General features: G+C 49.3%; 1 protein-coding gene across 1 annotated transcript in view; it reads right to left on the reverse strand.

The window, feature by feature from the left end:
* The window catches only part of TOX2 (TOX high mobility group box family member 2), a 137,808-nt gene that overhangs the window by 82,407 nt on the left and 41,456 nt on the right, over positions 1-13,945 (reverse strand). The window contains exon 2 of the mRNA XM_032607222.1: positions 1,226-1,291. Coding sequence (XP_032463113.1) covers positions 1,226-1,291 — 66 coding nt within the window. The remainder of the gene's footprint in view (positions 1-1,225; positions 1,292-13,945) is intronic.

The raw sequence follows: 13,945 nt of genomic DNA on the forward strand, positions 1-13,945 counted from the left end.
AGCTTGGCACAAGTCAGAGCAATATACCGGCAGCTTCTCAGCAGGCCCCCTGGTGCTCACACGGTCACAGGCCATAGACGGGGTACGGCCTGGAGGGTCCACAGGCACACCCCTGCAGTGGCAGAGGAGGGGGCTGCAGCGCCCTGTAACAGAGGAGCTTCCACGCCACGCTGGGATGATAACAGTATCTCCCCTCACCGGCAGTGTTCCCTAAGGGCCACAAGCCCATGTCTCTCTCATCTGTGTCCCCTACAGTACCTCTCACAGAGTGGGGCACATAAATGTTTGTGAATTAATAGGCTTCTGTTTCCCCAGCTGGAAAATGTGGTCCCAGCCACCCAACTTGGACTGACATGACCTCCATGACTACATAGCCGGGGGCGGGGGGCAGCAGCTCCAGGGACAGGCTTGTCCTCCAGCTCCCCAAGTTTCTCAGCAGCTATGAAACCCCTCTGCCCTCCATCCAGCACCCTGAGCTGCTGCCACCCAGCAGGCACCACTGCTTTAGGGAAGCATCTTCCAGGATGTTTGTGGGACCCTCCATGGGGCCCCAGACTACAGTGAGGACCTTCTCTGGCATCTGAGTCTCTAGCGAGGATACTCCCAGCTGAGAGAAACCTTAATTTCCAGAGACCAGGCTCTCAGTGGCAAATCTGTCCAACTGGCATCTGGGACTCCCAAGGGGCTGGGCTGGAGCTGGGGACAGTCTTGCCCGGGGATGACTCAGCCCCTTTCACCACCAAGAAAAGCTGCACAGAAAGCCTCCGCTCTCCTCCCTTTTCACCATGTCCACAACCCTCCCCAGCGGGCAGGAGAGCCCCGAATGCTGATATGTGGGTGTGAGCACCTCCACGCCAACATCTGCCCCCATGGGTGCTGTGTGGTGACGAGAGGCAGGCAGCACCAGACAGCATGTGACATCTTTATTCGTTGCTGCTGAAAACTTCCCCTCTGTGCATGGAAAGTGCAGACAACACATTTCGAGTTTTATCAAGTTTTCAATGATGCCCATTGTAAGCCAACAGTAGCCAGGTAGTTGATGCACAGAAAACACTACAGTCCCAGTGTGATTGCCCAGTTGAGGGAGACTCAACTGATATTCTTGATCATTCTAAGAGAGGACAACAGTGGGCTGAGCTACCTGCTCTGCACCCCTCCCATCCCACCCCGGGAGCAGCTTGGCTCCAGCCAGCCCAAGGCTGGACAGGGAGGATGGGGCACCCACCTGGCTGGTTGATAGAAGCTCTGGGTTTCCGTCACTCATCCCCACGTAGGCACTCTCACCATCAAACTGGAACAGAGAAAGAGAGGCAGCTCTGATGAAAATGTTCTCAAGAAGGGCCCAGGAGAAGCCAGAGGAGGTCAGGGGACTAAAAGCACCGAGGGGAAAAGACTCTGGAGCCTGGAGAAGCAAAGACTGAGCCCAAGATGCCCAGTCCCCATTTCAGTAGGACTTCTTCTAGGGTAGAAGAAGCAGTCCTCATTCTGTGACCTCTGATGGCTTGGGTTCATCACACTTAGGATGCCCTTTATACCTTGTCCATAGATGTGTCAGGCTGCCCTGTCAGATACTGAGCTCCCCATCTCTGGAAGTATGCAAATATTTCTCCTGGCCAAAATGACATCAGGCTCTCAGCTAGAGCTGGAATTCCACAAGCTGGAGAGAGGCCAAGGTCTCCAGAGCCTTGGGATCAGGACAGCCTGCCCCGACCCATCCTCTGGGTCTTACCATCCCAAGTGGCTCTGCCCCCTCACCTTTGACCCTTAGGCAGTGAGGACTGTGGTAAAAACCAGGTATAGGAACTACACCCTGTGTTCTGAGCAGCTGCCAAGGCTGGAGTTGTCTGCAAGAGGGAGCAGGTGAAGTGGGAGAAGCAGGGGCTCCGGGGCCACTGGCTCCCCTTTTCCCTGATGTGTGATCTTGAGCTGGTGTCTGAACTTCTGAGGTGCCACATCTGTGAAATGGGGACAACGACAGTAGGCCTCTCTCCAGGGGATGCTGCACTGAAACGTGCAAAGCACTTGGCTCAATTCCAGTTCCCTTCGCTCGAGACAAGTGTCTTGGGTCGGGTCCTCTAGAAGCAGAGCCTGAGACAAGGGTTCAAATGCATGTGATCTTTGAGAAGTGCTCTTCAGAAATAACCTGTAAGGGAGGGAGGGATCAGGATAGGACAGGGGAAGGAGCTAAGCCACGGTGTGGTCCCAGCTGGAGAGTCGCTGTAGCCTGATCCCACCACAAGCTCTGGGGCACGGATGGTACCACAGAGTTAGTCCCAGCAGGAAGCACTGCACTTTTGCAGCCCACGTACATCAGTCACTGGCTGTGGGCTGCCCTTAAGGGACCGAAGGAGTCATAACCTGAGAAGGGTGGCCCCCACTTGGCCAAGGACAGTTCTCCAGAGAATTGTGCCAGCTGTGAGCCATTTTTAGCCAGTGCTCACAGCAGATGGGAGTAGGCCGTGCTGGACAGTAGAGGGATCTGGGGGAGGGGGGGCACCAACAGCAGCTGGCCAGTTTACCGTAACTGAAAAAAACCCTTTTATTAGGTTATATTCATATGGTTCAAAATTCCCAAAGTACAGAAAGCAACAGAGTGAAAAGTCACCTCCCCCCGCCTCCCAGGCATTCACCGCCCCTCTCCAGAGACAACAGCTGCATCTACCAGCTTCCTATACATCCTTTCAGAGATAGTCTCTGTATATACATTAGAGTCATTGCTTTCACATAAATGACAGCATACTATACACACCATTTCGCACCTTATTTTTCTCCTAGCAACACATCCTGGAAAGTGTTTTATGTCAGGACATAATTTTGTTTTCTGGTACCTAGTATGCTACAGCATGCCTGTAACATATATATTTAACTAGTTAAGCACGTGGGCAATTGAGTTGTTTCCAGGCTTTTGCTATTTCCACATTGCTCCCGTGAATATTTTTGTACATCCATCATTTTGCATGGGTGTGAGTCTATCTGTAGGATTAGTCTGTATAATCACGGCATCTAACCGTGTGTGCGTCTGTAATTTGGATGGACATCACCAAGCAGCACTTATGGAGGTTGGAAAAGTCCACAATCCTGCAATCATCAGTTCATCCAGACCCTCTTCGCTCAGAGAGGTTTTCCTAACAACGGCTCAGATGCCAGCCTCCTACCTCTGTGTGCTCTGAAGCCCGCTACCCCCCATTCCCTTGCCCTGCTTGCCCTTGTTCATCGTTCCACAGCCCCTTTACCTTCTAGCTTTCTACATAATTTACTTATTTACCACGTTCATTGCTCACAGTTGGATTTCCCCTATGAAAATGGAGGGGACTTGAGGTCGGGGTCTTAGTCTGTCTGTACACTGATGCCTCCCAAATACCTACAATAGTGCTTGACACAGAGCAGATACTCAATAAATGCTTGTTGATTGAATGAAACAGCCACTACATCACTCACATTGTCTTTCCAACGGGGTAGTGGGATTAGGGTTTATACCCAAGTGCCTTCCCAACACAAGGATAGGCAGAGTCCTTTGGTGACTGCTGGATTTGCAAAAGAAAAGGCCATGCCATGCCTAGAGTCTGGGCATGACCCCAAATGCAAGGCTCCATCTACCAAACTGTACCCCCGGAGCTTAGGCTTCAAGGCTCTGCTCAGAAACACCTCCTCCAAGAGGCCTGCCATGCTTTCACCTCCTTTGGCTTTCCCTCTAACAACATAGATTGTCTCCATAGCTGTCTTCTGCCCCAGAGTGGGAGCAGCATGGAGGCTGGAACTGTGTCCTGGTCATCTCCAAATCCCACAACACCTGACACAGACCGGCATCAGGAACGGGACTACGACTTAGGCAGGGTAGAGTGCTCTCAACAAAAGCTCCTGGGTACTTATCAGATGTGTCACCATGGCTACATATTCTTCGATAAAAGTAAGACCTTTTTAAAAATCACATGTAATTTATATGTATGTTCTAAAAGAAAGAATGATGGGAAGTGGAGGGGGAAGAAATTTAACCAGGTATTTGGAACATTTTATAAAGCAATAGTCATCAAACAGTATGGTATCGATTAAAAGTACAGGGACGTGTATTAAAGGAGCAGAGGGAAAGATATTCCCCAAACACTGTGTAATATCCCATTTATTAAATGCTGGCTAGAACGAAGCCACCCTGGTCCGCTCTCTCCTCCGACATGCACAGCAGGCAATGAACAAATATTTGGTGAATGAATGAATGTGCTTGGCACCGAGCAAAATGCTTTCCATAAAAGAGCTCATTTAACCCTCACAAGAACCAGTGTTTCAAACCAAGGAAACAGGTCGAGAGAATAAACAGTTGCCCAAGATCACGCAGTTAGGGAGAAACTGCACTGCAGAGTGGTCTGTTTGCTTCCTGGGCTTGGCCTCTCCCACGAGGCTGTAAGCTCCTTGGCGGCAGGGATCATGGCCTGGCTGCACCCCCCCCACACACACACACATAGCCAATCATTTGCCGGGGCCTTGCACATATGAGGTGTTCGATGTGTATGTGGTCGTGCTTCGCCGAGGAAGGAACTCCCTGCAGCGAGCAGTGGGGGATGGTGCGGAGGAACAGAGACCCTGGATTTTGAGGCGTGTATGCTGGGGGTAGTGAAGAGGTTGAGCAGTGGGTCCCCATGAGGTCATCAGAGCCCCCTCAAGTGGGCTTCTGCATTCACTTGTCTATTCAAACAAGAAAGAGCAGGCCACATGCCAGAGCAAAGCTTGCTTCCTGCTTCAAGGAAAATCTGAGAAGTTGGCAGAGGTTCCCAAGGCAGGGCCTGGGTCAGCCTCCATCGGGTCGCCCCTGCGTGCTTTGCATGCTGTCCTGGAGCACAGGACTCGGCTGCTGAGCAGCTATGAACAGAGGGCCCAAGGTGGTGACTGGGTGGGTCATGTCTGCTCTCTGCCCACCTCTGTCCAGCGCTCCACCACCTCCGAGCCCTTGTAGGGGGAAGGAAGGAGGGAAGGGGACTCCGAAACCTCCCAGGCTTCCCCTGGCTTGGCCCACAGGGCCCTAAGGCCTGAGACTTACCCCCTCAGCCCTCCTCTTGGGGTGGGGGGCTTTCTGGGGGAAAGAACCTGCATGCCAAGGGGAGAAGTCACAAAGCCTAGACACTGAAGAGTCCCCTCCTCCTCCACGTGCACAAAACAGACTGAAAACGCCCACATGGACACCCACTGCACAGCGGTGATGCTGAGCGAGCATCACACAAAGGTATACAAGGGCTTCCCTGGTGGCGCAGTGGTTGGGAGTCCGCCTGCCGATGCAGGGGACGCGGGTTCGTGCCCCGGTCCGGGAAGATCCCACATGCCGCGGAGTGGCTGGGCCCGTGAGCCATGGCCGCTGAGCCTGCGCGTCCGGAGCCTGTGCTCCGCAATGGGAGAGGCCACGGCAGTGAGAGGCCCGCGTACCGCAAAAAAAAAAAAAAAAAAAAGGTATACGACACACGGTGTGCCCAAGCATGGTGACAACATATGCATCACAAACTGGTGGGGGCCCACGTCACACACAACAGAGTGTTCAAGACAGCACTCAGTTACACACATACCACATGCATGGGTAGCACCAACCATCACAAAGACGTCCAGAGCACAAGCATGAGCGTACACAGCACAGACCCTTCCCGGGACTGGCACGCAACCGCCGGACCCTGCACACACGGAAGGGAGGGGATGCCCAGATGAGAGTAAGTACCCCAGCCATCTGCAACTAAGTACGTATATAACTCAGAGAAACGTGCACACAAACACATATGACCCGCGCGTGTAGAGACACACAAAGGCACCGAAGAACTTAAATTCTGTGCATATTTCAGTTCTCAGTCCCTCAGTCAAAAATCTTTTTTCACACCACACAACCTTCCACACGCTTTAAAATGTGAAAAAAAAAAGTGTGTGTGTGTTTCAGGAGGGTGGGGAACAACGGCCTAAGAATTTCCACGAAATGCCAGGAGAATATCTTTTACCACTGACTGGAATAGATTAATTTTCCCCATTTCATATTCTAATTATAATTCCTTTTCCCAGCGCCATCTTCAGTCGTCATTACAGCTGGAAGATTGTTCTGCGAAAGCCAGCCCTTCATCTTCTCTTCCCAAGAGTTTTGTCATGGAAATGAGTTTGGGAATCTGAAAGAATCCACATTTTTGCAAATAGCGAATGTGTGGGGATAACCCTTTCATGACGGCCACCAAGGAGAGGCTTCTGAAGGGTCTGTCTCTCCCCACAACGTGTGGTCCCCTTGGCGAGAGGGGCAGCTGGTCCTCTAGTCCAACAGCCACCCCCCCCCCCACACACACACACATGCACAAAGAAAAGGATAGATCCCTTTTCTATCTTTAAGCAAACTTAGCAAATAGGCAACCAAGGTGAAAGGTGAGACGCCCTGATTTTAGCGAGTCAGATGATGCTAGCTCCATCTGTGCCCCTTGGGCAAGCTCTGTAACTGCTCGAAGTCTCCGTTTCCTTATTCTGATGACCCACAGAGCCACTGATTCACAGGAGGTGGAAATTAAACATCTGTGGCATGGACAAATGTGGTAACTGGGTAGATGAATGGATGGAAGGAAGGGAGGGAATGAAGGATGGGATGGATGGATGCATGTATGGATGGATGGATGATGGATGGTACAAATCAGCACAATCCCATAGAAATATAAAGCAAGCCACACGTGTAATATAAAATTTTCTAGTAGCCACAGTTAAAAAAAAAAAAAGGGACTTCCCTGGTCATCCAATGCTTAAGACTCTATGCTTCCTGGAATATTACTCAGCCATAAAAAGGAATGAAATTGGGTCATTTGTAGAGATGTGGATGGACCTAGAGACTGTCATACAGAGTGAAGTAAGTCAGAAAGAAAAACATATCATATATTAACGCATATATGTGGAATCTAAACAAATGGTATAGATGATCTTATTTGCAAAGCAGAAATAGAGACACAGATGTAGAGAACAAACGTATGGATACCAAGGGGGTTGGGTGGGATGAATTGGGAGATGGGGGATTGACATACGTACACTACTGATACTATGTATAAAAAAGATAACTAATGAGAACCTACTGTGAAGCACAGGGAACTCTACTCAGTGCTCTGCAGTGACCTAAATGGGAAGGAAATCCAAAAAAGAGGGGATATATGTACACATACAGCTGATTCATTTTGCTGTACAGTAGAAACTAATACAACATTGTAAAGCAACTATACCCCAATAAAAACTAAAAAAAAAAAAAAAAAAAAGACTCCACGCTTCCAATGCAGGGGGCGCGGGTTTGATTCCTGGTCAGGGAACTAAGATCCCACATGCCGCACTGCGTGGTACGGCCAAAATTTTTTTAAAAATTAAAAATAAATTTAAAAATAAATAAATAAAATAAATAAAGTTAAAAAGGTATAAACTGGTGAAATTAATTTAAAAGACATATTTATTTAACCCAATATATTAACAATATTGGTTTCAACATGTGATCAACAGAAAAATTGTAAATGAGACGGTTTACAGTCTTTTTTTGATACTGTCTTTGAAATCCAGTATGTATTTTACCTTACGGTACGTCTCCGTTTAGACTTAGCCTCATTTTGAGTGCTCAAAAGTCACAGGTGGCTGGTGGTGAATAGAGAAGTAAACAGTTGGGATGGAGAACATGCGTGGGTGGATTGCGGGTAGGCGTATGGGTTCAATGGACGGATGAGTGGACGGACGGATGGATGATGGATGGAAAGGGGGGTGGGGAGATGAGTGGTGGGAATGAGTGGGATAGATGGGTCAGTGGACAAAAAGATGACTCAGTGGTTGAACAGATGGAATTAGAAGGTGGGATGAATGGACGGATGGGCAGGTGGGTGGCTGGGATGAGAGCAGTTGGATGAATGAGATGGGATGGCTGGGTAAGTATGAAGAGACGGGTGTGACGGGAAGATGATTAGGATGGTGGATGAGATAAACAGATGGCTGGAATGGGTGTGTGGGATGCCTGCGCTAATGGAATGGGCTGAATAGTGGGTGGATAGATAGGTCTGGGATTCATACTTTTGTTGGATGATGCCATGGCTTCTTAGGGTTACAACATGTCACTGACTTTCAAACACTCACCTGCAATGCACCATTTCCCCTGAACAGTTCCCCCATTTGGTCCACGAGCACCTCAAGTTCAACACACCCAACACTGAACTCACGACATGTGTAGAAGCCTGCTCTCTCTCTGGCGGTGTGCCATCATGAGAGATGTCACCTCTAGAGAGTACACTGTCAGTACCTCTGGGGTGACTCTGGACCCCTTCCATTCTACCTCCTCCTGATCCAATCACCAGCAGAAGCTTTCTGCTCAGCTTCCTCCAACCCAACCCATCTTTCACCCTGGCTATCACTAGCAATCTTTCGGCAATCATTTCACTGCTCAGATCAAAACCCTGCAGTGACTCCACATCATTGACTCTGGCATCCAGGACCCTCTATGACAACCAGCCCTGAGACTCAGCTCCCACAGCACCCCTCAAGGCTGCAGGAACCTCCAGCACCCTTGCCTTTGCACACATTGCCCCATCATCAGCCTGGAGCACCCTCCTCCTTCCTTTCTCAATTCACTGAAATCCAACTCTTCCTAGGTCTTTTTTTTTTTTTTTCTGGCTATGCACTCCAACCTTAACAGTCCTGCTTGCTTCTATAAATCCATATTCTTGGGCCCAATCTTGAAGCCCCCATCTCAAGCCAGCTTTGGACTTAATTCAACGTCCATGTATAGTGTGATATACTGGGCAACACCATTGATTCTTGAATAGGAGTATCAGCTCCACCACTTACTTAGCTGTGTGTGACCTTGGATTTAACTTCTCTTTGCCTTAGTTTCCTCACCTGTAAAATGGTAATGATCACAGTTAATTATTACTGCCTCATAATGTTTTTGATATCTGTTATCAGATATGAGTTAATATCTGTAACATAATACTTAATAATGGTAATGACTTTTGACAAGTGTTTAATAAATGTTATCTTTTATTACCATATGCTAAACTATTATCCCCTCATCAGCCCCAATGCCCCTCAGTCTTGCAGAGGACTGTATCTCCTATGTCTCTGAGACCATCAGATCCTCCCTCAACTCTCTCCCCTCCTTCACATTATTAATATCACACCCATCCTGACCTCCTTTCCTTTAGTCTAAATAGGTGAAGTGTCTCCCTCCCGTTCAAGGTGAGCCCTTTCACTTTGACCCCGTCCCTCTCATGTCTTTCCCTCATTCATTCCCACGCCTAGATCTAAGACCTAATTTAAATGTGCTGAGTAAAATGAAATCAGTCGATGCCCTTATATCAGGCACCAAGCACCTACAAAGTACTGAGTAACACACTCCCGACATCGGCGGTTTACCGTAAATAAACCTTGTCACAAGGCACTGAAAAGAGGTAAAAGCAAAGGGATTCTGAGGTCACAGAAGGGGCAACTGTCATTGTTCGCTGACTGGTATCTAGCGATTGTTTACCATGTGCCTGACATTGTACAGACACCAGCCATGCTGTAATGATAATGACACAGCTCCTCAAGGAGCCCCCAGTCCTTTGGAGAAGCTTGGGTGAATAAAACGTTCCTATTCTCCAAATCTGAGAAAGGAAGACAGGCCATCCTTCGGCCGTAGTCCCACAACAGGAACAAGTAACCGCAAACCTTGTCTGACGCTCATCTCAATTGGTCAGTGACAGTTTGGTACCCACCCAGACTCTGAAAGTCAAGCGATCAATAACTCCAAGAGCTACATGTCCACAGCTGGGGGTCAGCCTTTCCCAGAACCTCCTGCTTCTGAAAGTACCCCCATCCCTGGACTCCACGCTTCCCCAAACGCTACAAAACTCAGCTCTTGCTTGATTTGGACAGACTAGCTTTGCAAAGTACAGCAATGAATTCAACATCTTGTTTCTGATATAAAATGATGGCCTCATCTTTGACAAATGTGACAATGGTAGGATAAAGTTGTCACAGAGGAGTGAAAGAAGGGAGAAGGGCCTTTCAAGAGAAGTATCCTGAAAAGGATAACTTGGAAGCCCCATGATGGAGAACATATAGGAGTTGGCCAGGCAAAGAGCAGGGAACATGACATCTGAGGCTGCTGTGAGCACAGGCCAGTGGGCACCTACTCTATTCCAGACCTCATCCCAGAGCTGTGTCTGGTCATCTCACTGGAAAGCCCCAGAATTCCCAAGGTTGCATGACCAGCCCCATCGTAGACATGAGCAAGAGGGTGGTTGGGGAGCTTGCCCAAAGCTACCCAATCAGTTCCGAATCTGCCCTTGATGTCAGGTACCAAAGCAACAGTTGTTCTGTAGAAGCTGCTGTCCCTCCCCTCTGTACAGAGACACAGATGAAAGACCAAAGATGCACAGTCCTCAGCCCGGCCAGTTGCAGACACCAAGAGATATGCCTCATGGAGATCTAAAGAGGAAACAATCAAAGCAGCCTACACCGCTCCCGCCTGCCCCCACAGTGGGCCGTGAGAACACTCATTCTGCACAGATAAAACAGTTCAAAAGTACAGAGGCAGCAAACGTGGCAGCTGCACCCTGGGCCCTGCCGAGAGTGCGGTTTTATGTGGAAGTCTCACAGAGAGATACACATCACATCAGGGAGATCGTGGGGGAGGGGCAGAAAGGCGCCGCACCGATGGAGCAGGACAGGGATAGGGCCTCAGGCTCAAACTCTGACCAGACCCCGTATGCTTAACTCCAGGTCCACCATCACTCAAAAAAGGATGACAGCACAGTGGTTACAAACGTGGGCTCTGGTGCCAACCTGCCTGGGTGTAAAGTTTGTGCCTGCTTTTCAAGCTGTGCAACTTTTTAAATAAGTTACTGTGTCTCAGTTTCCTCATCCAGAAAATGGGCATGACTATCACTTGGATTAAATAAATTAACTTATGTGCTTAGAACTTTGCCTGGTACAGAGAAAGCACTCAAAATTGTTAGCTATTACTTATATTACTACTTAAACCTTACAACAACCCTAGAAGCTTGCTATAATTGCCTCCCTTCTGTAGATGAAGAAACTGAGTGGGGCTTCACACAAACCTGTGAGGTCCTAAGTGTGGGAAAAACCCCTTATGCCTCCGCCCACCATATGTAATTTAAAATAAAATTTGTAAATTAAAATCTTTGTAAGACAGTCCAACTAGGGGCTAATTTTTTCTATGATGATGACATTCGCACTTTGTTCCTAAATGTCAAATATCAATTTCTCTCCAAAAACAAGGTTTTCTCTTTATCAGTGCTTTGCCAGACGTGACGCACATTCTTATTCTGCCCACCAAGAAATCCAGAGCTCTGAATGAGGCCCAGAGAGGTTAGGGGATCTGCCCAAGGCCACACAGCCAAGACGTGCCCAAGCTGAGTCTGCAGTCCAGGCTGCTGGACCCCCAAAAGACCACACTGGCTTCCCACCTCCACTGTTTCCAAGCTGTGTGAACCAGAGCAGGTAACCTCGTGACTCTGGGCCAGGGGCCTTGTCTACCAGGAAGGAGAGATAATGCCTTGGGCATGGTCTGCCAGAGGGGCTGGGGGTCTCGTGAGCAAGCCCAGTGTTGTAGCCACTGCAAGACCTGCTTTCCCACCACTGACCAGAGCTGGCTTGGATGGCGCCACGTGTTCTATCAATTACAAATATTGGAAGGTAATGTAAAAAGACTGTGATCAATACAACTTCAGTGGCAGAGTGCTACCAGGCACCTGGCTCCTCCAAGAGGTGGGAATCACTGCCCCCGTTTTATAGACAAGGAAGCAGGGCCTTCCCAGCTCGCTCTAACCATCCTCCTTCTAGACCTGGCCTGTCCAGTGTGGAGGCCATTGAACACTTGGAATACGGCTGGTCCGAACTGAGAGGTGTTTACATGTAAAACACATACCAGGTCTCAAAGACTTAGAACAACAACAACAAAAGAATACAAAATGCCTCATTGGTATATTTATATTGATTACACGCTGAAATGATAACATTTTGGATAGATGGAGTTAACTAAAATATATTATTAAAATTAACTTCACCTGTTTCTTTTTACTTTTTAAAATGGGACTACTAAAGAACTTGAAATTATGTAAGTGGTTTGCGTTATACTTCTATTGGACAGTGCTGGCAGAGATGCTGCCCCAGCCACTATCTGCTCCAGACCCAGAATCTTGGAGATAGCAATAGCTGAATCCAATTCTCCACGAGAGATATGGGGAAACTGAGGCCCATAGAGGGAGAGTGATGTTTAAGGCAAGCAGCTGGTACAGAGGCATCCATTCACTCAACAAACGTTAAGTTCTAAGTGCTGGGATACAGCAGAGGACAAAGTGTGGAGCCACATCCCAGACCGGAGGTGACACGGTGATGTTGCAGGCTTCCTTGCCCGGCCAATACACCTGGGGACCAGGGCAGCTAGACTTGCACCAATTCCTCAGTTCCCCACTGTCACCTCAGATCACAGAGCTCAGAGACAGGAAGACATGGTGAAACTCCAGTTCCAACCCAGAGCAGATCCACCTCAAAGACCGATACTGAGCCCCCCAGCAGCTGCCAAGACATCCTGATGGGCAGGGTCTCTCAGAGGGCACAGCATGGCCGGGCAGGCCTGTGATTCTACCACTGGTGGCAGCGTACACACCGTCTGCATTACTGCAGATTTATGGCAAAAATTATCCTCTCTCTCAGCTCCATTTAAAGCCATTTGGAGCTTGCTCCCATCCCCGATTATAAATCTAATTGCACATTCCAAACAGACAAGCACTCATTAAGCTTTAATTATGCACATGTTGTTTTCAACAAACATTTTCATTTGGCCGCTGTGAGGGGGAATGGTTCCAAGGGGGCTGCCAACGCTGCCTGTGGCTGGAAGGAGCTGGGGCCCGAGAAGTGGGTCAGGGTGTGGTCTGTCCAAGAGCAGGACCAGGACCCCATCAGATCAGACTGATCAAGACTTTGATGGCCTTCCACCAGGCTTCTGCTGCTGGAGATGCCAACACGCATATTCTCAGCTGGCCCCACCTGCATCCCCAGTACGTCAGAGTCTCATCTAAGCTGGAGCCAGCGGGCCTCTCTAGGGTGGGGAAGGGCGACCCACGCTCCCAGCTCTGAATGATAAACCCTCCCCCATCAGGAGCTGTCCCTGCTCCCACCCCTCTCCCCCTGAACTGCAGCTGGCGCCATCTTTCTCCAGCACCTTCCATCCCTTCATCTGTCCACTCATTTATTCCACAGCGATGGACCAAGCACAGACTTGATCAGGCAGTGAGGGGCCAGTGGGGATCATGACAGATAAGCCCCCTGTCTGGTTTTGCCCAGGTCATTCTCCTTCAAGGTCCATCTCACTACTGGGGGAAAAGTCTAAATTCTTTACTGTAGCATTCAAAGCACTTAAAAACCTCCATCCTGCCAAACCTGACTGTCTAGGCTGGCCTCCCATTCCTCTCTCACAGTCCTTCCCTGTTCTGCCTTTCGAGATGTCCTGAGATCCTGGCATGGACCACACTCTCCCACACACCTTGGCCTCTGCGGCTCTGTACTCTCCACCTGAATCTCCCTTCTTGTTCTGTTCCTTGCGGTTAACTCCCAATCACTCCCGCGCTGTTCCCCTCCAGGAAGCCACCGCTGATACCCGCTCCTGGATCCAGCTGACCGCCCCTCTGCTTGGGGGAAGCTCTGGAAGCGTTTGTTGGACCCTATAATGCTGTTACCAACTGCCACACGTCTGGCTCCTAAGACCAGACTGCCCCGCTATTTCCCCATAGCACCCTCTGCTCCAAGGGTGGGGAGGAGAGGTATCCACTCACTGTGTGGCCTCGAACAGGGTCTTCCTCTCTCTGGCCTCAATCTCCCCATTTGTACGTGGAACGGCTGAATGGGCGAGGCTCTCTGGGCCCTTCATAGTTCAGTCAGTTTTAAGTTTTGTGGTTTGTTCAGCAGCTAGACCTTTCTCTTCCCACCT

This window comes from Phocoena sinus, chromosome 15 (assembly GCF_008692025.1).
Source record: "Phocoena sinus isolate mPhoSin1 chromosome 15, mPhoSin1.pri, whole genome shotgun sequence".
Taxonomy (NCBI): domain Eukaryota; kingdom Metazoa; phylum Chordata; class Mammalia; order Artiodactyla; family Phocoenidae; genus Phocoena; species Phocoena sinus.